This window comes from Drosophila obscura, unplaced genomic scaffold, assembly GCF_018151105.1.
Source record: "Drosophila obscura isolate BZ-5 IFL unplaced genomic scaffold, ASM1815110v1 contig_14, whole genome shotgun sequence".
NCBI lineage: Eukaryota > Metazoa > Arthropoda > Insecta > Diptera > Drosophilidae > Drosophila > Drosophila obscura.
In genome coordinates, this window is record NW_024542724.1 from 1,200,900 (window position 1) to 1,222,385 (window position 21,486).

The following is a 21,486-nucleotide window of genomic DNA, read 5'->3' on the forward strand; positions in this document are numbered from 1 at the left end:
TTGGAATTCCATAATACAGTAGCTTAAAATGTATATTTTGATGCTGTAAAAAACATTAGGAGTCGAAAGTGTCGTCTGAAATAGCTGGCACGAGTGGAATCACACTCCTTGGAATGTCTACAGAATTAGTAAAATTTATTTTTCTAGCTTTTATCGCAATGTACTCAGATCAGTTGCAGTGTAAGAAGTGTAAGTACTGCCATCTTACCCTCGTAGATTGCTTTTAATGAACCTGCCAACCCTAGTTAGTCGTAGAAAAATGCTTGGTGTGATTTTTATGCACAACTTGATCAAGGGTGACGTAGATAGCCCCGACTTGTTTAGCCGTATAAACTTCACGATTCCTATTAGATCCACTAGAAACTTTATTCCTTTGTTCCTTCCACTTTGTAGATCGAATAATTCCTTGCATGAACCGTTTAGGGTCTTATGCTCGGACTATAATTCCTTCAACCTTATAATATCCACCACGAATTCCCTTCCTCTTCCTTTAATTCTTTCCTGCATGCTCGCGATCGGTTGGGTAACACGCGTCGCGCGTCATGCGGCAGCGCCCCTCGGTCGGTTGGGCGGGGGGAGGCGCTGCGTTTCTGACTGGGTTCCGCGCGTAACAGGCTTCGACTTGGTGTCGCATGGGCCACTTGATGGTGCAGTCATCGCATATCAACGTCCAGACAGACGTCCTACAGCTAAGATAGGATCTGCAAGGGCATCTTATGCTTCAGCATTGGAATCTGTAGTACGAATAAGTAACACTGCTATTGTACCCACCTTTTAAGCCTAGCCTAACCTTAAGGACTTGAGATGATTAAAGTTATGTGTGTGTTATGTGTAATTCCCATACAAATTAATGAACATTTTGTGTACTTTATAATTAATCCAGCATTATCCACTCTAAAAACCTCCTAACTGAATGATATTTCCATTAAACCTAATTGTTTTCGAAGTAAACAATTGAGAAGAGAATTTTCACATAATATTTGGTCGAAACCCCAACTAAGTTTTGACCGCCTATGGAGTGGATGGAAGGGTGAAACTGGGACAGGGAGATGGAAAATCACTGTACTGGACAGCCGGTACTTTAGAAATGTTGAGAATGGGCTCGAAAAACTTTTGATTTACTGTAGGTAAATGTTATTGTTGACTGCCACAGCTGCCGCACTGTTCACTGCCGGAGTTTCCACTGTTGCTGCCACTGCCAATGCCACTGTTGTTGCTGTTGCTGTTGCTATTTAGGAAAAGTTTTCACAGCAAGTTGAGTTAATTTGTATCCACAACTCAATTGCAAAAGTTTAACCGAGCAAAAGATTTATAAAGTTTATATGCAATAACAAGTCGAAAAGGCTTCAGCCGCGGTAGAGGCTATAGCAACACCAGAAAGAGAGTTCGTTCCCTCTAGTTTTGGTTTTTGGGAATACTATTGGGGGTACGAGCTCCTCTAGCAATACGAGTGAATCAAGTGCAATAAGTTTTCAAAAAAGAAAGGAATGTTTTCCCCTTACAGAAGCAGAGGCAACAGAAGAAACATTGGGATGGAAGGCTGCGGGCATTTGCAATCAGCTTTTGATAAGCAGCAAATGGCCAGTCAAATGATAACGATTCTACCCATCGATTGGAAGGAGCAGGGCCTGGCCCAGAACCACAGGACCACAGGACCAGGACCGACATAATAACTGAACTCGGTTGGAAAAGCAAAAGGCAACGGAAAAAGACCAGTACACTCGCTGCCGATTGACTTTTATGCCACTTACTGCAGTCGGAGTAGGAAAGAGAGGAATAGACTAACAAAAGACACACAGAAGGCAAAAGAGAGAGAGAGATGGCAGAAAGAGCGCACAAAATTAGTTTAGCCTGAGGCTAAAAAGTCAATTTTCATAACAATTTCTGACTCTCATAATGAAGCTTCGGTTTTTGTTGTTGATTTTACTGCCATGGCTGTGGCAGTGGCAGTGGCAGTCAAAGTAGCTCTGTCGGCAGAAAGAACAGTGGGAATAGCTCTGGGTCCTAAAGCAAAGTTGCAGCTACAGCTCCAGCTCAGATTTTGAGCTTTTGCTTCATGGATGGTTCTGTTTTGATAAATTTTCGCTACCTTTTTTGCTTAGACATTTATTGAAGAATATCTCGAAAAAAGATTAAATTTACTTTTCATTTCTACAGGCTCAGGTTTAATAAGTAGAGGGATATTCAGAGAGCAGCAGTAACATTAGATATGTATACCCGGTAAAGCTTCTGAGCTTCTATTTCCAAGATGGTTCTATTTACCATTTAACCACTTACAAAAAATAAGACGAGTGTTTTTAATAATTTGTATTTGGACTCTTTTTCTATAAGTATTATTCCCACGTAAAATCATAGTTCTAGTTACAGATCAATTTTATAGGGTTACATAAATTTATTCCAATTTCCAAGCTTAATGCATGATTTTATTCTCCACCAAATAGCCTCGTTCCTCATTTGGGTTCCTCCATTATTCAAATGCAATGGGCGGTGCGGGGCCTTGGGCGTTCTGCTGATTTACGGTGCAGCTGCGACAAGGTTTTCCCTTTCCACTTTTCCACTATTTACCTATTTTTTGTGCTTGTTTTTTGTTGCAGTTCCTTTGCGATCATAAAATATGCATTTGCAGCATTATTAAAAATGGAGAAGCGCATTGTTAGTGTCTGTGAATGCGTGTGTTTTTTTGTTTGTTTGTGTGTGTGTGGCATTGAAAATGGTGAGGAAAAGTTGTGCTGCCGTCGCACGCGGCATATGGGGTAATGTCAACTTTTGCATATGCATAAAAGATTTCGAAAGCTGTGTTCGAAACTGTTTTAACTGTTACTATTACTGTTGCTGCTGCTGGGTTGTTGCTGCTAGGGCTTTCATAATTCCGCATAAATTCCGTTGACATTTTTTAATCTATGTGGAAAGTTTTGCACAGGGCAGGGGAATTAATACTCATATATCCCCTCTAATCCGGCCCCCCCCCCCCCCCCCCCCCCCGCCCCCCCCCCCCCCCCCCCCCCCCCCCCCCCCCTGGGCGGCAAGTAATAACAATAAAACGCCTGGGTCGGCGGCGTACGCAAATGCGACATAAAACGCTAAAAGATAAAGCAAACTGTGCAGGAGAAATGCGAAGAGTAGCACCGGTGCGTTGAAACAAAGCTTTAAATACCCTAGAAACATATTACATTTAAATATGAAACATATTAAATATATATATATTAAATATATTAAATTTAAATATATTCTTTATAATATCAAAATGTTAATGAACAATTTCAATTTTAATACAACTCTTTGGTGAAAATCAATGGCATAAATATTTACAGCAAAGTAAAAATATTAACATTTCAGGGCTTTTTTCAATGGGTTCATATATATATAAATATTCATATAAATATATCCGTAATTCCGTAATAATCCGTAAGTCCGGTCATACTTATGGATATGTGCTCGATAGCCTGAAATATGATTTTATATTTGCTCTGCAATCTTCTTGAGCAAGTTATTATGGCCTCTGAAAGGGTATACAAGTACAGAGGTAGCATGAGCGTATGGTGGATCCGTGGATGAGGGGAGATTGCCATTCCGATTGGGTTTGGCCACTTTTTACGCGCTCCTTAAAGTGCGTCACATAAAAATGACGGAGCATGAAGGAATGTGTGCGAATGTTTGTGTGGCACTGTATGGCACGGTACTGTGTGTGCACAGTGCACAGGTGACCCCAGCCTGACTCGGAGCGACCCGACTGCCAACCTGCTCTCTGTTCTGTCCCATCCTTCGTACGACGTGTGTCCCATCCTATTTCGTCATGTCCTGAATGCATTGCGAATGACAACACTCTGGGCAAGGTGGAACGAAATGTGAGGTGGGGCTGCAGCTGGAGTCGCTTGGAGGTTTTCCTGAAACAAGGAGGAAGCTGCTACATTTCGCTTTCTCTTCGTTTATGGGCCAAAGGCAAAAGTGGTTTGCGTGTGGGGCAGGGGAGTGCGTGTGTTTCTCTTTTCTATCGTGTTCGTCGTTTCATTTGCGTGGTATCCTCTGCGGCTGTTCATCAGTTGTGACTCTTTCTCCTCCTGCTTTATAACAACAACCCATACTTTCCTCCAGTTTTCCACCATCATCCCATCACGGTTCTTCATCTTTTGCCCACCCACCTCGCCCCGTCAAACGCATTTATTACATTGCTTTTGAGCAATTTTTTTCCTGCCTTTTAACTGAAAAATTGGCACAGCGCATCGCCTGGCATGCAAAGCAGCCGTTTTCAGTTTTTCTTTTCTGTTTCCCTTCTTTCCCTCTTCCCCTCTGTTTCCCTTTTCCCACTCCATATATACTTATTTTTTTCGTTTTCCGCTGTTGTTGTTGGCTTTCGGCTGCTGGTTTTTCCTCCGCTCCTGGCATTGTCAGTTGGCCACGCGCGCTCTGACATGGCTCAGTGGTGGTCGGTGGGGCCGCCGGCAGTGATGTGGTCTACTTAGTAGCAGACCCCTGGAATGCCGCAAATCAGCTCGAATTTTTTCTCCAATATACCCTGTACCAGAAAGAGAAGCATGGCACTTGAAGAAAGCAATAAAAAAGCCAGTTTTAGTCACCCAAATGATGAAAGGTTTCTTGACCTTTTATAGAACTGCACTCTCGAAAGTAACCCAAGAACGAAAACAGCAAGAGAATGCACGAGTTTCTCTTTCATCATTATTCACCAACAACTTGAGTATTTATAATCTAAGTCGAATCGGCTGTAATCTGGGGCCCATGGTGAATTTTTAACGGTTAGCAAGTGTAATTTTAAGGAATACAAATCAAATTATAATCCAAAATTATTGTAAGTTCATTTGGCATAGAACTAAGCATTGATTCATCTTTAATGAATTACAAAAATAAGTGCGCTTGAAGGAGAGTTTGGTACTCTCTTACTTACTCTCCTCTCTTAGTTATAGTAGCAGGCCGCTTCTAGCCTCTTTCTCACTCTCAGTTACTGGCTCTGTTAACTTTAGAGACTCTGTTGCTTCCCACCAATTCTCACGTGCATAAGGAAAAAAGAGTATTCAAAGGAGAAAGATTTTTTCCTTATCAGCTGGAACCTAATGGTTCCACAAAGCAGTACGAAAGCTGAAGGTTGAGGCAGTCGACTCCAAGAATAAACTCTTGCCGTTTCTTTCCTTTTTTTCTGCTCGGCACACTCATCCATTCCAGGGCATTGCCATTGTTCATCATTGTGCGTGCAGCAGCAGCAAGCAACTCACTTTCCCTCTTGAATGCTCATTGAAGTGTGTTGAAAATCAATTAATGGTTTGTCTTCCTCTTCAAAGTTGGGTTTTTAGAAGCAAGATTCACGCATGGCTACAACATGTGTCAAGTGCAGTGCAAACACAAACTCCAATAGAGGCCTGGCCTGGCACTGGTTAGAAATCCATTTTGGGATCCTTAACATCCATTTTCGACCCGTCCACACACACGCACACACACACGCACAGAGCCATTCTATTTCCCAATTTGATAATGAGATCAAAACATCCAATACAGAGATAGTATATACATATAGCTGATTCGGTTCAGGTTAAGTCAATATTTGGAGCCGGTCGACTGCCCTCGCAGCCACAGCTGACCACAACACACAATTTTTCATGCCGCATTGCCCGCTCCATGGCTCTGGCCCAAAATTTGGGTTAAGCTGACTGCAGCCACCCCCAGACCCACCCCCGCAGTGCGAACATCGGTCAGCGGACATTGTTCTGCTGTTTGCCTTGGTTCACTGAGTAGCCGCAGAAATTTCATTAAGTCCTTCTCTTGCCAAGTGCAAATATTACAAAGGGAATGGCAGGAGGCGAAACGGAAGAGCGGCGACAGCCAAAGGAATATGCAAAAGTGCAAGGGAACTCTGCTCGGGGGATAGAGAGAGAGAGAGAGAGAGAGAGAGAGAGAGAGTGAATGAGGAGTAGAGAAAGTTGTTTGTGGAGCGAAAACTCTCCATTCCAAAGATACTTCGAATACAGAGAAAACACAGCAACTTCCGGACAGTTACAGTTAACTTCTTCCCTTAGCCGCAACAAAACTCTAATTAAATATCCCAGAAATTCTGAACAGAAATGCGTTATTAAATGCCTATTAAATTGAAGCGTGAAAGCCGGCAAAACGATTTTAATTTGATTAGCGACAATAAGACAAATAAGACAATTTCCATGGATTCAATTGAATGCTGAATTATTCACGCACTGACTTTAAATCGAATCAGAAAGGAGTAAAGAGGTAGGTAGGGTACGACAGTGGCACGTTCCATAATGGCAAATCAATGAGGTGCTGCCTGCCGCATACTCGTACAATGGCCGCCTTGATTATGACGATGGTATAACGCCGATTACGCCAATTGTCCCTAAGCTGCTCCTACTCCTCCGCAGTACAGTCACGCCCCCTCTATACATACATGTATATGTCGGTGAATGCTTGTGTGTGTGTAGCATTTTAATAAATTACGTGACAAACTGCAATGGGTCTGGTCTGCCACCTCTGCCTGTAAGCCTGCTCCCTTCGAATGGTCGTGGCAACAGCAGCAGGTGGTGCCTCCAAATTGCTGCGTTCTCGAATTTCCTTAATGTAGGCTCATTAGTTGGATGGCGTTAAAGCGGCATTATGGGGGAGTTTCTGCTAGCGTTGCAGTGGGCTAGGGTGAGGCTGTTGAAGGGGCTGCCGTGGCCCCTTCTGTTGCATTTGAATTTGGCAAACGTCTTCAACATTTGCATACTGCGTATCTTGTATCTCTCTCTCTGCATCTTTCCCTGTCTCTCTCTCTCTCACTCTCTCTTCATTTCACTGCCCTTCTCTCGAACCCCTTTCTGGTATAATTTGCAAAATGAAATGACAAAGTTTTGCACACAGTTAACAATATTAAATCGGATTTCAAAAGGCGGCATCCCTTTGCGAGCGCTACCTCTTCCTTCCTAGCGTGTCTCGTTTCTCCTTGTTGCCAGCTGAAAATGTAATTACATTTTGCCTGTTTTGTGTGTTAACAAACCGTATAATTGGCCCAAACTACGACCTGCTACTCCTGCATTCAGTGTCCTCAACTGAATACTCATCAAGCTTCAGCATCAATGGAAGTGGAAACAGCGACAGCGACAGCAACAGTTGGCTGCATTTGAGACCTGATTCAGATTCAGTCTCCGATTCCGTTTTGGGTTCGGCTCGTTTAATGAGTCCCCTGGAAATTTGTGCGACAGTTTGGGGCGAATTTTCAAGGCAAATGGCTGTAAAGTAATTTAAATATTTTAACAGATTGTGGAAAGACGCGTTCAAAAATGTATCCTTTGCTATCATAGCATAAGACAGCGTTGCTTGGCTTAACTTAAGTTAATATAAATGAACTCAGATAAACAGCATATGATAGATGAAGGCTATTCCAAATTAAGCCGTATGAATTAAGCTCAAGTGGGTAGGCAAATGCAGCAATAATTCAATGTTTCCTTTATTGGCGTGAACCTTTAATCCTGCAAAATTATCATGGATATTTATTTCAGCCATTGACAGGAAACAGGTTTACTATTTTCCTCAGTCTTCACTACCTATAATCCTTTTCCCAAGTTTCGTTAACCTCTAATATTTTTATTTTGCTATTTCCAGGATTAAAGTATCCAAAATTCTATCCAAGAAACTCTTCAATTTTCCCTTACCTCATTCCCTTTCAGTTTAGATGCTAAACATCGCTTAAATCGGACCCAAAGTTGAGCTTTAATTCTGTGATTTGGTTTATCCTCTTTGTGGTTTTGTCGCCATATTACAATGCTTAATTTTATTGCTCGCCTTTACTGTTGTAATTTTGTGAAATCTTCGCTTGTTCGTGTTGTTTTTTCTTTCTTATGTTAAAAAACTTTTGCAATTGTGTACGACTTGCTGCTATCTCTGTCTCTATTGTTGTCGGTGTCTGTGTGTGTACAAAAATTAGCCTCATTTTGTTTGGGCTTTTGTGCTCTGCCAGCCAAGGAATCTTGGGTGAGCGGACTGAGGGGACCATGCAGTAAATCAAAAGTTGAAAATTATAATAAAGTCACTTCTGGTGTAGCTATATCATGTACAACACCATTCCACTTTCCCATCCTCCTCCCCATCTCCCCATCTGTCTCTGTTCAAGTTTTTATCAAGTTCGGTTGCAGTCGCCGCAGCCACAAAAAAATAAACTTATTTTCCTTCTTCTCTGCTGCTTTTTTGTTTGTGGCTAATAAAAAGCCAAAACAATTTAGATTAACTGTAAATTGTGTTATCCAGTAACTGGATTTGTATCTCCCATTGTTGGTGTCATTCGTGTAGCTGTTGAAGCTCCTTGAGCTGGTAATTTGTAATGCGCTGAAAAGTAGGCAACACTTCTGTGAGCCCTGCAAACGGAAGTCACGACAAAAGTCAGGACTGGAGCGAAGGATGGGGAAGTATTTGGCTGACTGGTATGAGGGTGTGACGGGGGAGAAGCCGGTTACTTGGAAGAGAGTAGCAGCTGCCTATGGGATAAATAATGCTTGAATAATTACAAGCAACATGATTTTCAATGGCCGAAAAATATGATTCGGCAAAAGGCAGCGGCTGCACAGCGAGGGTTGCCTATCAAATTGAACGAAATATTTGTTTCAAGGAATGTGGAGAACTTTATAAATATATTAGTACAAATATTATCAGTTGGCTGAGACTCTTTACGGTAAGCACTCTATCCTATACCTTAATATTCGTAAGCAAAGGGAACTTAAATGCCTGGTACTTGGTCTTACGCCCAAGCTATTCAGATTAACTACTCGGGAACTTCAAAACGAATATTAGAGCCTTTTTGCTCACCTCCTTCTTATTGAACTGCTAAATCCAACCTCCTTAGTTTTACATATAGACGGAGAGGAGCTGACTTCCGTCAATTTCTCTTTCTTCCTCTGCAGCTGCATATGCTCCGCATGCTCTACCCTCTGCCTCTCCATTGGCATCTGGTTCGCCTTCTTTGACATTTCTCTTTAGTTTTCGACTGCCTTTTGTCTGCAGCCTGGGGTCCACTCAATGCGCTCTGTTAATTTTGCTCTACAAATGGAAACTGGGACTCGTAGGAGAAGGGCTTAGGCCGAGCTATCACTAAATGCGCTTGAATTATTTATAAAAGGCATATTCATGAGAATTCACCAGGTAATGGATGCGGTAGGGGTAGGTAGGGGTAGGGGTAGGGGTTGGGGGAGGGCTAACGGAAATGTTAACTAGTTTGAGCAGAAGTAAAGCAGCTTGACAATGGCATTAGAATGTCGAAAGTTTTAGCCAGGCAACCGCTTAGTCACTCAATTAGCACAGTCAGTTCTTTAGCTTTTTATGCAAATCTGCCGACAGTTGTGGCCATGGAAATGCAAATGGAAATGGGAGGAAAGAACCATTAGATTGTACATCAACTGTACATTAACTTGCCTATTTTTGTTTCATTAGCCAGGACAAAGGGAGGAGCGAATTCTGGACCATTTCCTGCGGCTACTGTCTCAAGTTGAACAGCAGCTCCGCCTTAGCCTCTTGACACTGTGACAGCGTCCCGCGTCTGGCGGGAAGGCAGCTGAAGTTGCAACAGCAGGAGGCAGCCACAAGCCTCTCACAAAAAGGCTGACAAAGAGCAAAAGCGAAACGTGAGAAAGCGGGTGGGGAGAGAGAGGAGAATGCTATTTGGCTTTTGCATATGCGAAACGAAACGCAATGAAAAATGAAACAAAACCGGAAAGAAAAGGTCATAAATGATGATGGCACTTTCCGAGAATATTGAGCCTGAATATTGAGTGCGTGTCAAAGATGAACACGGAGAAAAGGCCAACCAGAAGATGAAGTATATAACAGTAGAGATGGGAATGGACCGCACGTTTAAGGCCCGCAGAAACACGACCATCGAACGAGAATTCACTCAATAAAAGTACAGTAGCCCAAAAAGTCAACTTTTCAACATGCACCACATGAAGATTCGCAGCACTGTTCACGCACAATGCCACGGATAAAAGAGCCAACCCTTTGCCATCTCTACGAAGGGCGCAATAAAACAACATGAAATATAGCCAATCGATGAGTGCTTGGAGGTGCACTGAAAGTGCAAGGTATACAGCGCGAAAGAGCGAAGCGGAGAGAAGTTTGATTAACTTTTGAGTAGCCCTGAAACAATATTAAGTGCTGAAGAGGAAAGCATCAAGTTTAAGAAAACAAAAGGCGAACAATTAGATGGCTAAAGTAAGTAATTAAAATACAAAATAGGTACATACTCTTGAGGGGGTTAAACTTTGCCTTAAAATGTATTAATTGGAGGTTTAGCTACGGAAGTTTGGCAGTCAATGAGTTAAGAACAAGTTATCAACAGAAAAGCTAAAGGAAGAATTAAACTAATGGATAAACACAAGTGTAAGATAACCTACTATATATAGGTATTTAGTTTCTTTTTAATATACAGGAATATAAAATGAAATAAATTTATATAAAAAGCAATGCAAGAGAATGTAAGAACTATTCATGGCTAGTAAACCTTTTCCATGTAGAAATCAATGCTAATTTCAACACAATTTATCCTTATTTGGGTCACATTACAGTACAAATTTTAAAGAGGCATTTGAAAATGTTTTAAATTCCATCCGAGGCGTAATAATTTTCCCATTAAAAACATTTTTACCTTTTGCTATTTAATTCTTAATTGGTTCTCTACCGTTTCGCACTTTACCATGGCATGACAGTATCCATATCCATTGCAAACGCATTTAAATGCCAGTAATTTGTTGATCAATCAATAGCAAGTGGCATTAAGTTGATGCAACATTGTTTGCCGACGCGGTTTTGTATCTTTACGCATCGCTAGAGAAGGTGTGGCCCCTGACGGGAAAAACTACTTTCGAGTGCCGACGCTTTTGATTCTCTACAGGACGAGATCGTACATGCCATAGATGAACGAGTATCTATAGATAAAATTTTAATTTCCTATGTTTAATGGGAATATGTTGCAGATAGATATAATATTGTGAAAGATTTGGGTCCAATCGTATTACTCGCTAAAAAGGGCATACAAAATGGAAAATAATTTCTCTGCTGGACATCACTCAATGGCTCTCTCTCTCTCACTCTTTTGGTACCCTCTTTTGGCTTTGTGCGTGTGACATATGCAAATATTTATGCATCACTCCTTTGGCCTCACTTTTGCTGCAGTCTGCTGCTCTCCCCTGTACAGTTGTGCATGAAATTATGTAAATGCGTTCAGTGTGTGTGCGTGTGTGCACAGGCACATGTTTGTGTGTCTGTCGGAAAAACAAATACACTCGTACTTACACAGTGGCAAAGGCAGGGGCCGTAAAAGTTAAGTAAATATATAAACACGCATCGGTTTACGCTTCCCTGCCTGTCAGCCTCCTTATTATTGTTATATGTTGATATTTTTATTGATGCATGTACACACAAAGACATATACTCATACTCACACCATATATATCATATGCATGTATACATATATGCACTCGCACGCACATAAATCAAAATGTTTGTAAGTTGAGTAAACAACATTGAAAATCAGTTATGTTTTACTGCATTATAAACTGCCCAATATATTGTACCACCGCATTGCCCTTTCTTCTTCGTCGCCGAACAAAAAACGGACTCCCTGTGATGACCTTTTGCGAAATTCTGTCGATAAATTGCGCGTGAATGATGCATAAATCAAATGAAGTTGAATAATATCCAGCACAAAAAAATATACGAGTACGAGCATGTACGAGTACATGGCAAATCGTGGTTTCCTTTTTTAAGGTTCATCAAGCAATAAGTTATTTTTTGGTTGCATCCAGGCTTCACGGAATAAAAACAAGGAGCTCGATGGGCCTGCCCAAATGCATATTTTAATACGATTGAAGTTTTGAAAAAAAGATCAATTTTAATTAACTCAATTAAGGTGTTTTTTAGTGTGTAACCCTAAGTGGTCATCCTCATCCTTAGTTGAATCGATATGCACATCATATATTAAAACATTGCAGTTGTAGGGATTACTTTGAACTTTGAAGTGTCAATGCTAAGCAAAAGCAACCAAAAAAGAATGGGTAGAAATCACGTGATACTTCTGCATCTGTTTGGACAAAAATAAAACTTGGACGGAAGGCTAAAAGTTTTCGTTTATTTTCCACATTTGTTAAAGTGTTGTGGGCTCCACAAAATGCCAAGGGAAGTGTCTAGTTTTCTTCAACGCCGTTGGCCCTCTTCTCGGTTCAAGTGACGCTGATACATGACAAAGAGGGCAAAGACGGCAAAGGCCAAAAGGGTGACCAGAAGGGCATAGTATCCGCTGTTGAAAACATCGCTGTAGACCTCGGTGACATCCCCGCCATACAAGATCTTTAACTTGTAGAGTGCGTCATCCATTGCTCAGACGGAAGTGGACATTTTTTGAGCCCAAAAATTTGATGAAGTTTTTCGAAATGTGAAGGTGATGTTTGGCCAACGGCCCCCTGGGATGGGATGGGCTACACAACACAACAACCGACAAACGACAACCGGCAGAGTTGCCTAACAATGATGAATCATCATTTCCAGTGGCACAGGATGCCCGCTCCGTGCCTGTGCGCTCGTCGTCCTGCGTCCTTTAATTGAATTTAGTGCTAATGATGGCATTGACGATAATACATAATATTCGACATTAATTCAAGCAGACATTAATTGATTGATTATTTGATTGCATTATTGTCAATATCACAATTGCAATTTCGTCGCTTCGCTGCCTGGCTAATGCGAGCACAGGGCCGCGTCAATGCGTCGTGCTGTATCCTTGATGACATTCGAGTTTGACATATTCGCGATATGCAATGTTTGTCATTTGGCAAACATTATTGATAATAATAATTTAGCACAATTTACATGCTGACAGCCGTAATTAATCGATGCCATCCCATGGATGTATCGAAAGCCGCCACCAAATGGTGTCTGATTTTAGTTGAAAATTTAAACAAGTTGATGGCATTATTTTGTAGTTGTAATTAGTTGTCATTACCATTCTGGTGCCGGAATATTCGTTGATATACAAATTTATACGTATTTCTCGGCATATTTTTAGGATGGAATTATTATATGTGATATTCATATTATTATCGCACATTTTACCATTCGGGTTCATTTCAAAAATTGTCAAATTAAACCAATTAAAAATGTATCAAGCGTTGTTTAATAAAATTTGGAATTTTACGATTTTCTGGCTGCAGCCAAGTTGGGTCCTCTGATTGTGATTATCTTTTTCTGCTAGATACATATATATATAGAAGTTGGATCATTCTTACTGATATTAAAATAATTTTATTCGTATATAAGAGGAATAATCGAACGATTAGAACTCTGAATGGTAACATGGGCTGTTAACAGCGCTGCTAATGGTGCTGCCCTGAACACTGTTAGGATTTTTCTTGGCTTCAGGCTCAGCGTACCGGAGAGACCTTCTGTTGGTACTACCACATGGATGTGATATGATATAAGATTCCCGTCTTCGTTGGGCTTTTGTGCTTGGCTCTGAACCTTCCTTGTATTTGATTCTCAATCTCTTATTCTCATTTTCTCTCTTAGCTACTGCAGATGTGATACTTCTCATCCTGCAGCCTGCCTACTTGCTGCTTTACCTTCAAAATAAAGTATTCTCCAGCCTTTAGCCCTGGCCTCACTCATTCCGCCTCAGTTGTTCCCATTGGAGCAGGTGAATATTTTTTGACTTGAGAATAAGATGGAAAAAAAATGTTTAATTTACATTTTACTTTTGCGTTTTGCCCCTTTCCACTCGGCAATTATCTGGCCCGAGGAGATTCTAAGCGAAATTTGTACGCCCTGCAATTATACAAAAAAAAAAAATAAAAAAAAAAAAATAAAGAAAAGAAAATTCCTCTTGGTCGCTTTTTCTGTGTTATTTTTTTCGGCTGCTTGCTGCTGGCATGCATTATTCATGGGCCTTGGCTAACCAAATTAAAAGCCAGCGCAGCCTCTCTCTATAGCCCCCTCTTCTGGGCTGTCCAAATAATTGTTTGAAGTAGATTCTGGCTGCCCTGTAATCTGCCACAGTTCTGGCCACTAATTTCGCCTTGAGACAAAACCGCCTACCCAAAGAGTAAGTACTCTCGAGCACTAAGCTCAATTCAAATTGTTTGTGGCAAGAGAAAGAGAAAAAGGCATTGGGGAAACGGGGAACGGGAAATGGGAAAGAGAGAATGCCTGGAAGTAATTGAAATATTGGCAGCGCCAGAGAGAGTTCAACTTGTAAATTATGCACGTAAAAAGAGAGTAGAAGGTACCCAAAAGTGCTCGCTGAATAAACTGCAGAGAAAGAGAGAGAGAGAGGCAACTTTCCATGAGATTCTCTTTAATTTATAATTTATCAGTTTTGTGCTTTTGAAGCTGTAAGAGTAAACTTTGATTGCGGTAATTAGTAAATTGTGCAGCTCCCGCAGGGAACAGGCCTTGTCCGCCTTCTCCTCTTGTCTACCTGAACGACAGCATTACGACTATAAAATACCCACTTCGGGGGAATTACTTCTAAGGGATACTCAGCTAATAGTTTTAGCTATGGAGGATGTTACTTCATGGCGCTTGTTTCCTCTCTTCTGACTATCACAGCCTTCTCCACGAATACAATATACCCTTGTAGTACACGACTGTCGGACATAACAACTTCTTAAACTACAATTTGTTTGGTGGGGGTAGACGCAGGCGGCTTAGTAAAGTCCTGTGAAAAGGGTAAACTTGGTAAACCAATTTGCCAAGGGTTCCGACTATCTCAATATATGTATGCACAATGTCGCACAATTAAATTGCCTATGAAGCAATATACACACATAGTTTCCTGCCTCGGCTCCTTTTGCAGGATATCTCTTTTTTTCTGCTCAGCTTTTATTATTGTTACTTTGTGGCTGTTTCTGCTCCACCACTCCAGCTCGTTTTTTTGTCAGGTAAAACCCCAAGCTAACCCACAAAAAAAAGTGTTAGTATGCTCCACGCGACATTCCCTCCCATCACAAAATGTCGTTTTAGCAGGGGAGGTAAAGGAAGAAGGACTGTACACATGCGTTTTGTGTGTATGTAAAAATTTCAGACGTGATGTAAATTTCTATTGAATGCTGAATGGGCAGAAAAAATATTTTTAATGGTCTTTTGGCCAGCCAAAGCGATACAAAAGACTCCGAGACCCAGGTAGATACCAAGGCTCCGGTCCAAGCCCTGGTCCCCCATGTCCAAGCCTTTATCAGAATTGCCGACAGTTGAATGAATTGTTGCTTTGATAGGTGTGTAGGTGGATGGGGGCCCTGGACAGGTGATAACCTGTGGTTTGGGTACCCAAAACGATTCAACATATGCTTGTATTTTTGTGGAATAATAAGCAGAAAAGGTTGTGAAAGCTGGCAGTTCGATTTTCGATGAGAAAAGCTATGAAACCCAAATAAAGTGGAACATTTTGGTATGTTAATGCAATTACATAGAAGGAAATTGGGTTACATGGAAAGCCAATTGCAGTATTATTTTTTGGAATCAACAAAACTAAATAACAAAAACAAAGTTGTATTTATTTTTGGCTTCGTATTTGATGGTAACTTGAAGTTTCGTTGTTTTCGATATTTATTGCTGGCAAGCTCTGCTTATACTTCTAAATTACCGAGCTTAAGAAACTTCTTCTCGCTTATAATATAAATAAGGTGGCCTTGCAGAGCGTGGTTTAAATTTGGACGTAATTTTTAGATCAAGGACAATTAAGATTGCCATATATACTAAACACAAAAAACCGATTTCGCATGCCAATTTGAATGCAGCGAAAAAATCACATGCCATCACATATGTAAATCCACAAGCAAAGCAATCAATTTATACGATTTTCCTGCTCTTTCCACCATTCAAAAAACACTTTAAACCGTTTTACGTTTTGTCATAATTGCAAATGCCGTTATCAGATCATCACGAATAAACACAGAGAGACACACACACACATGACCTTTATCAAATCAAACTTAATTCCCATAAAATCCCCATCAACTGCGTGCAACATCGATGACCTTGCGCCCACTTCCTATGCAAAGCAGAATCAGCAAAAAAGAAAAAGAAAAAAACACAATCCAGTGAAATTTCCAACCCAATAACGTCCAAAATAAATCAACAGAGTAAAAGAGAGATGCATAGATGGTGAGAGGGAGAGCAACAACAGCGTGACATGTCATTATTGGGCTTTGACAGGCAAATTCCAAAATTCAAATATTCCAAATCGATTGCAGTCGCTTGTGGAATGGCATCGGTGTACATGGCCAGCTCGGTTTTTGTATTTATGGAGCTCTGTAGAAAGTATTTGAATATGTACGAGTACGGTGTATGTATTGTATTTTGCATAATTTGGCATGTAAAACATTTACAACAATGCAAAGCCAAATGAAAAACGTGTTGTGCGGCGGGGGGGAAGGGAGGTTAGAGGAAAATTATGGAAATATTACATCATGCCTGATGCCAGGGAAATTGTGCGGCTTTTCTATTTTGATTGCAGTTGATTGTTGTCCTTGTTGCTGTTACTGGTACGGGTATACCCTGGTGATTGTGGCTGTCCCAGATCAGTGGGTATATTAGATGGCTAGGGGAATGCGCTTTTAATTGGGTTAGATTTGTGTGTGGTAATAAAACTGTTTGATGAACCGATGCGATCCATTCAACTGGGCTATCAAGTAATTGGAGAGAGAGAGAGAGCAAAATATCTTTAAATGGGGCTTTCTATGTAAATATTCCCACCCCCGCATAATGGGTACCATAAAATTCTATTCTCAACTCTTAGCTATTTCGCTGTAATCCATCTGTTGTATAATTTTAGAACACCAGAGGAGCGAAATGCTTTGCACGTACTTAGACACCTCCTGTTGACTGCTGTGGCTGCATTGTAATTATGTATATATGCATGTAAAATCTGAAATATCAAATATGGATTGCACTCCCCACACACACACACACACACACACAGAGAACACAAAACCGTTATACAGACAGATATTTGAATGTATGTAGGGCGTTTTTTACCTGGTACCGCACGGAGTTGGTTGTTTATGTTTTGGAGTCAGGGAGCAAAGTGCAGTCAGTTCGTTATGCAAATACCCGTATGCCAAGTTTAGAATGCGATTTCGAGTGGTTTGCCTTCATGGCTTGGTTACAGTGCAGCGCATAACTATATGAACTTACGGTACATCGGCATTTTTAAGCTTTAAAAAATGTAAAAATGTTTTCCCTCATAGCGAATTTTGTTATGCTTAAATTTTGTTGGAAACTCAATAACTCTCTTCCATCGTACACCCATGAAACGCACTGCACCTGCCTTATGCTGGCCGTTCTTGTTGTCATCTTCCACACATTTATCTTGTGCGAACATTTCGTTGTCATATTTATTTATCAACAGGCAACAGACTGCGGAAAACTTCTTTGGCGTCGCCTCAAATGGCATAACAAAATAATTTTGTTGTTCCCAAAATTTATGTTTGTTCCTCGGATATGGAATGGGGACTATCGTACACATATAAACCAAGTGTGATGCTCATGTAATCCCCCAGGAAGTTTCCCTTTACTCCTCCTGTAACTTTACTTAGCCAAAAATTCAAGGTGAATGTGTCTTAGCTTAAAGTTATCTTGCAGCTTTTGTTTATTTCAATAAAAAAGCAATTTATAAAGCCCAAGTTTACCTGTTTCCCCGCATCCTTCTATTTTTGCTACCTGCTGATGTCGCTGGAGTTATGCAAATATCTATGCCGAAGCCAACAAAAGCGTCAGTCATATGGGTCATAAAAGACACTTTTTATTGCTCATTTGACAATATGGCTGGTGCCACACACCCTTCTCTGTGCCCACAAAAGCGGAGCTTTGATGCCAAATCTAAATAATTTGGCAATTTCGTGCTGATTTTATTACAAGCCACAAAAGGGGACGCATTAAAAAATACAAAATAAAACAGCGAAACACGAAGGAATTCCTCAGAGGCCTGAGTATGTCGATAAGGTTTGATTAAAATTTGTTCGTGTCATACACGGCGTATGTGCAATCTCTGTGCAAGTGTGCAGAAATGTTCCCATTTCAAGTGCACAGAGTAAAGAAAACATTGTGGAAATTTGGTTTAATTAAGCCTCAGACTATGTCAAAGTGGAAAAGAAGAGTAGCTGACGTACATAGGTGGTTGAATATTCTTTGAAAAGTTTATTATTCTCACAAAATATTCTTGATACTCTTTGTAGAGAGTTGCGCCTTTCAGGAGGATGTCTGTGATGTAAAATAGAATGGATTTTATGTGGCATAATATTTTCACTACTTTAAACACATGGAATATTTTCTTCCAATAGAGCATTCAAACATTTAACATTTACTCTTAAATAGCCGCAGCCTCTCATTTGGCAACCATTTTTTATACTCGAAAACTTTTTCGTAGTCGTCTGATTAAACTTTCCCACTGCACTTCTCTGAGGTTGACTTCATTTGAGTCTTAAATTTGTGCCTTTGGCCTGCTGTCTGCCCGGGGGGAAAGAATCAACTTCTTCTCACCTGGAGGGCAAGTGCAATTGTAGTATTTCCCAGCTGAAACTTTTCCTTACATATCCTGGCCCGTTCTGTTCATTCAAACTTTCAAGATTCACCCAGAAACTATCTCTCTCTTTTTAATTATAAAATAACCTTTGGGTGTGTGCTTTTTGTTGGTCAGAAGCCTTTCTGACTATGGCCGAAACAACGAGCGCAATTGTTACCCTGGTCCCTATGTCTGCTCGCAATTGATGGCAGTGCCGTGTAATTAGCCACAAATTGTTTAGGCCTAGTTGAACGCACAGACACAGAGATGAAAAGGGATAGATAGAGGGTTAGAAAGAGAGGACATTTACGTATGAGAGAGATAGTCAGACAGAGAGGGATAGACGGAGGTAGACAGCCATGAGTGGTCCGAAAAACCGAAATTTGTGTGCACAAAACCAAAAGATGACACAATTTTGTGTTCCACTAAAGTGCCGTATCCTGTCTATGTATTCGAGCTCTTTTCCCCCCTCTATCTGTCGCCATCTCCCCCTCCTCCGCACTCATTCAATCCTCTCTATATACACCCTCTACCGCCCCAATTAAGTAGGCTGCTCATGTCCACGCAAATTAAAATAAAATTTCTCTTCCATTTTTGTACCCTTCCAAAGGGTATGACGAGATTGACTAAATGATTGACGACTCGGGGAATAGAGCATTAGTAATCCTTTATTATATAACTGATTAGCATCAGCATCAGGTCTCGAGCTGGTTAGTCGAATAAATTCCTCAGCTTTAAAGGTACTTGTGAGACTGTGTGAGACTTTTTTGTCTTTAAAAATGTATAATTAAAATCCAATAAACATCCATAGTTACATATTTTTTCCAAAAAGTGTACGTAAAGTGTAAGTAGTAAAAGTGTACCTAGAAGCTTCGTATTGGGAAAAACCTTCCATCTCTGCCTATATATTTTTTTTCTTTTTGGTCGGTTTGGATTGGTTTCGTTCTTTCTGGCTTAGTCAGGCCAACAAAATTATTTGTGTGGCAACGGTTGCAACTTGTCGCCGCAAAATGAATTGAACTTTTATGGCTAATGACGTTGTGTGCCTCACGTTGCATGCGGCATGCTGCTGCACGTGTCGTATACGCAATTACATAACATTTGCCGGGGCCTTTTCGAGCTTGTTCAACTTGTAATGCAGCACTTGGTTAGAGAGGAAGAGAGGCCTGGAATGGTTGCAGGGGGGTTATGGTAGCGATTTTCGGAGTTCGTATTTATCTAGGTAGTGCTGTACAGAGTGGAGTGGATTGTGTGTGAACATAAAAAAAATGAGGATATTGCTGGAGGTTTGAAACCCAACTGCATGGGCCTGTGTCATGGGGGAGTATAATCTCGCAGACCTTCCTACTGGAACTGGGACTACTGGGACAAGATAAGGCGATGCATCGACGTTATAAAGTCCACGGACGGAGTCGCTTCTCTGCTTTGGTGGCATTGCGAGTGCCTAAACTGCGAGTCTAGCATGCCACTAGATTCCCAGACAAATCTCCTCCTTCTTCTATTGCTTTCTTCACGTATGAGTATTCCTCTGATTTTGTGTGCTGAATCCGCTGACGACGCTGCTTGTATTCGTACATGAGACGCATCCAAATGCCATGGCACATACGCACCAGTCGCTGATCCTTCTCCCTGTGGACACGCGCGAACTGGTGCTGGTCCCGGATCAGGTGCTTGGCCGCACGCAAGTGTCCACGCTGGATCAGCGATATGCTAAAGTAGAGCTTGCAGCGTGCCTGTAGGAACGGGTCGCCCAGGCGCACACCAATCTTCAGTTGCTGCAACGAGATCCTCCCAGCTGTTTTTGACTGTGGGAAGTCATTGAATATTGGCTATGCATGTGTGTGTACCAGAGACTACTTACGTATCGCTCGAACTGCTCGCCCAGGGCTGAGAAGCCACCGCCGAGTGTGGAGAGCCAGGACATCAGGTTCTCCACCTCGATGTGCTCCCAGATGGTGTGGGCCAGTATTTTGGCCCACTTGTAGTCGATGGTGTCCCGTTCCGGTGGCTTAAACTCCAGCCAAATCAATTCCACGCCGTGGTTGTTCTGCAGCCGGAAAGCTAGGACCCGCTGCTGTACGAACTCCCGCAGATAATAGTTGCCATTTATCGCATTCATTTTCAGCCGTAAACGACGCAGTTTGCTTTTTGCGCGACAGGCAGAGGCCACCTTTGTTGGTGTGGTGTGTGCGTTCAGCGGTGAGCAGTTGTAGTAGTAACGCCGCCTCCAGTAGTCGCACACGCAGACAGTTAGTGATCCCGACATGACCATTTTCTTATCCAAGTTCTGGTCTAGAGAAAAAAAAGAAAGCAACAGATGCTTTTTTGTTTCTACCACGTTTTTCTGCCACTCAAGCAGCTATCGAAATCCCAGTATATCGATGTCTGGCAACTCTTTAACGCTTTACAGGCAAAAAGTTATCTGTTACTCGTTATTTCAAAAGTAAAATCGAAACACACACATACAATTTGTATATTTTAGACGTATATCGAAAAGTATATGGGGACTTAGTTTATCTTATTGTGGGTTTCGAATCTGGTGCGCAAGCATACTAGAAGAGGTGCAAGCTATATGGCAGCCCTCTGATCACCCATCTATCGATAACCCTTCTGACCGTCGTGGTGAGCCCTGAGTAAAGTTGGTTGAGTAAAAAAATATAAAAAAAAAACAAAGTTTTCCACTAAAATACTAAGCAGCTAAGCATCAACGTTTGAAACCAATTGTCTGGTTTCCCAGCCTGAAATTCCCCAACAAGTTCCTAAGTAACAGCCAGTGGCGCAAAATAACGTAATTCCACCTTTGTTTGTTATTTGCATTGCACTGCATATAAATATTTTAACCTTACTCATGGCAGCGGCCGTTCTTTCGCCCCTTTATATCTCTGTTGAGCTACTGAGCGTTTTCAGCAGCGTTTTTTGCATGGCATTAAAAAGACGATGATTGTTCAGTTGATACT

The 21,486-nt window shown here is 41.3% G+C and overlaps 1 protein-coding gene across 1 annotated transcript; it reads right to left on the reverse strand.

Annotated features, from left to right (window-relative positions):
* Positions 1-19,386: 19,386 nt before the first annotated feature.
* LOC111075161 (uncharacterized protein F58A4.6-like) lies at positions 19,387-21,041 on the reverse strand. The gene is made up of 2 exons (XM_022368286.2): positions 20,391-21,041; positions 19,387-20,334 (listed from the first exon to the last, which is right to left on the reverse strand). Exons 1-2 carry the CDS (start codon positions 20,799-20,801, stop codon positions 19,987-19,989), a joined length of 759 nt encoding a protein of 252 aa, XP_022223978.2. The 5' UTR covers positions 20,802-21,041; the 3' UTR covers positions 19,387-19,986.
* Positions 21,042-21,486: the final 445 nt, after the last annotated feature.

Excerpts from the sequence above, each read along its gene's own strand:
- LOC111075161 (XM_022368286.2), bottom strand. The coding sequence starts at position 20,801 with ATGGTCATGTCGGGATCACTAACTGTCTGCGTGTGCGACTACTGGAGG. Across the intron at positions 20,335-20,390 it reads GCGAGCAGTTCGAGCGATAC|TCAAAAACAGCTGGGAGGAT; the intron begins GTAAGTAGTCTC and ends GACTTCCCACAG.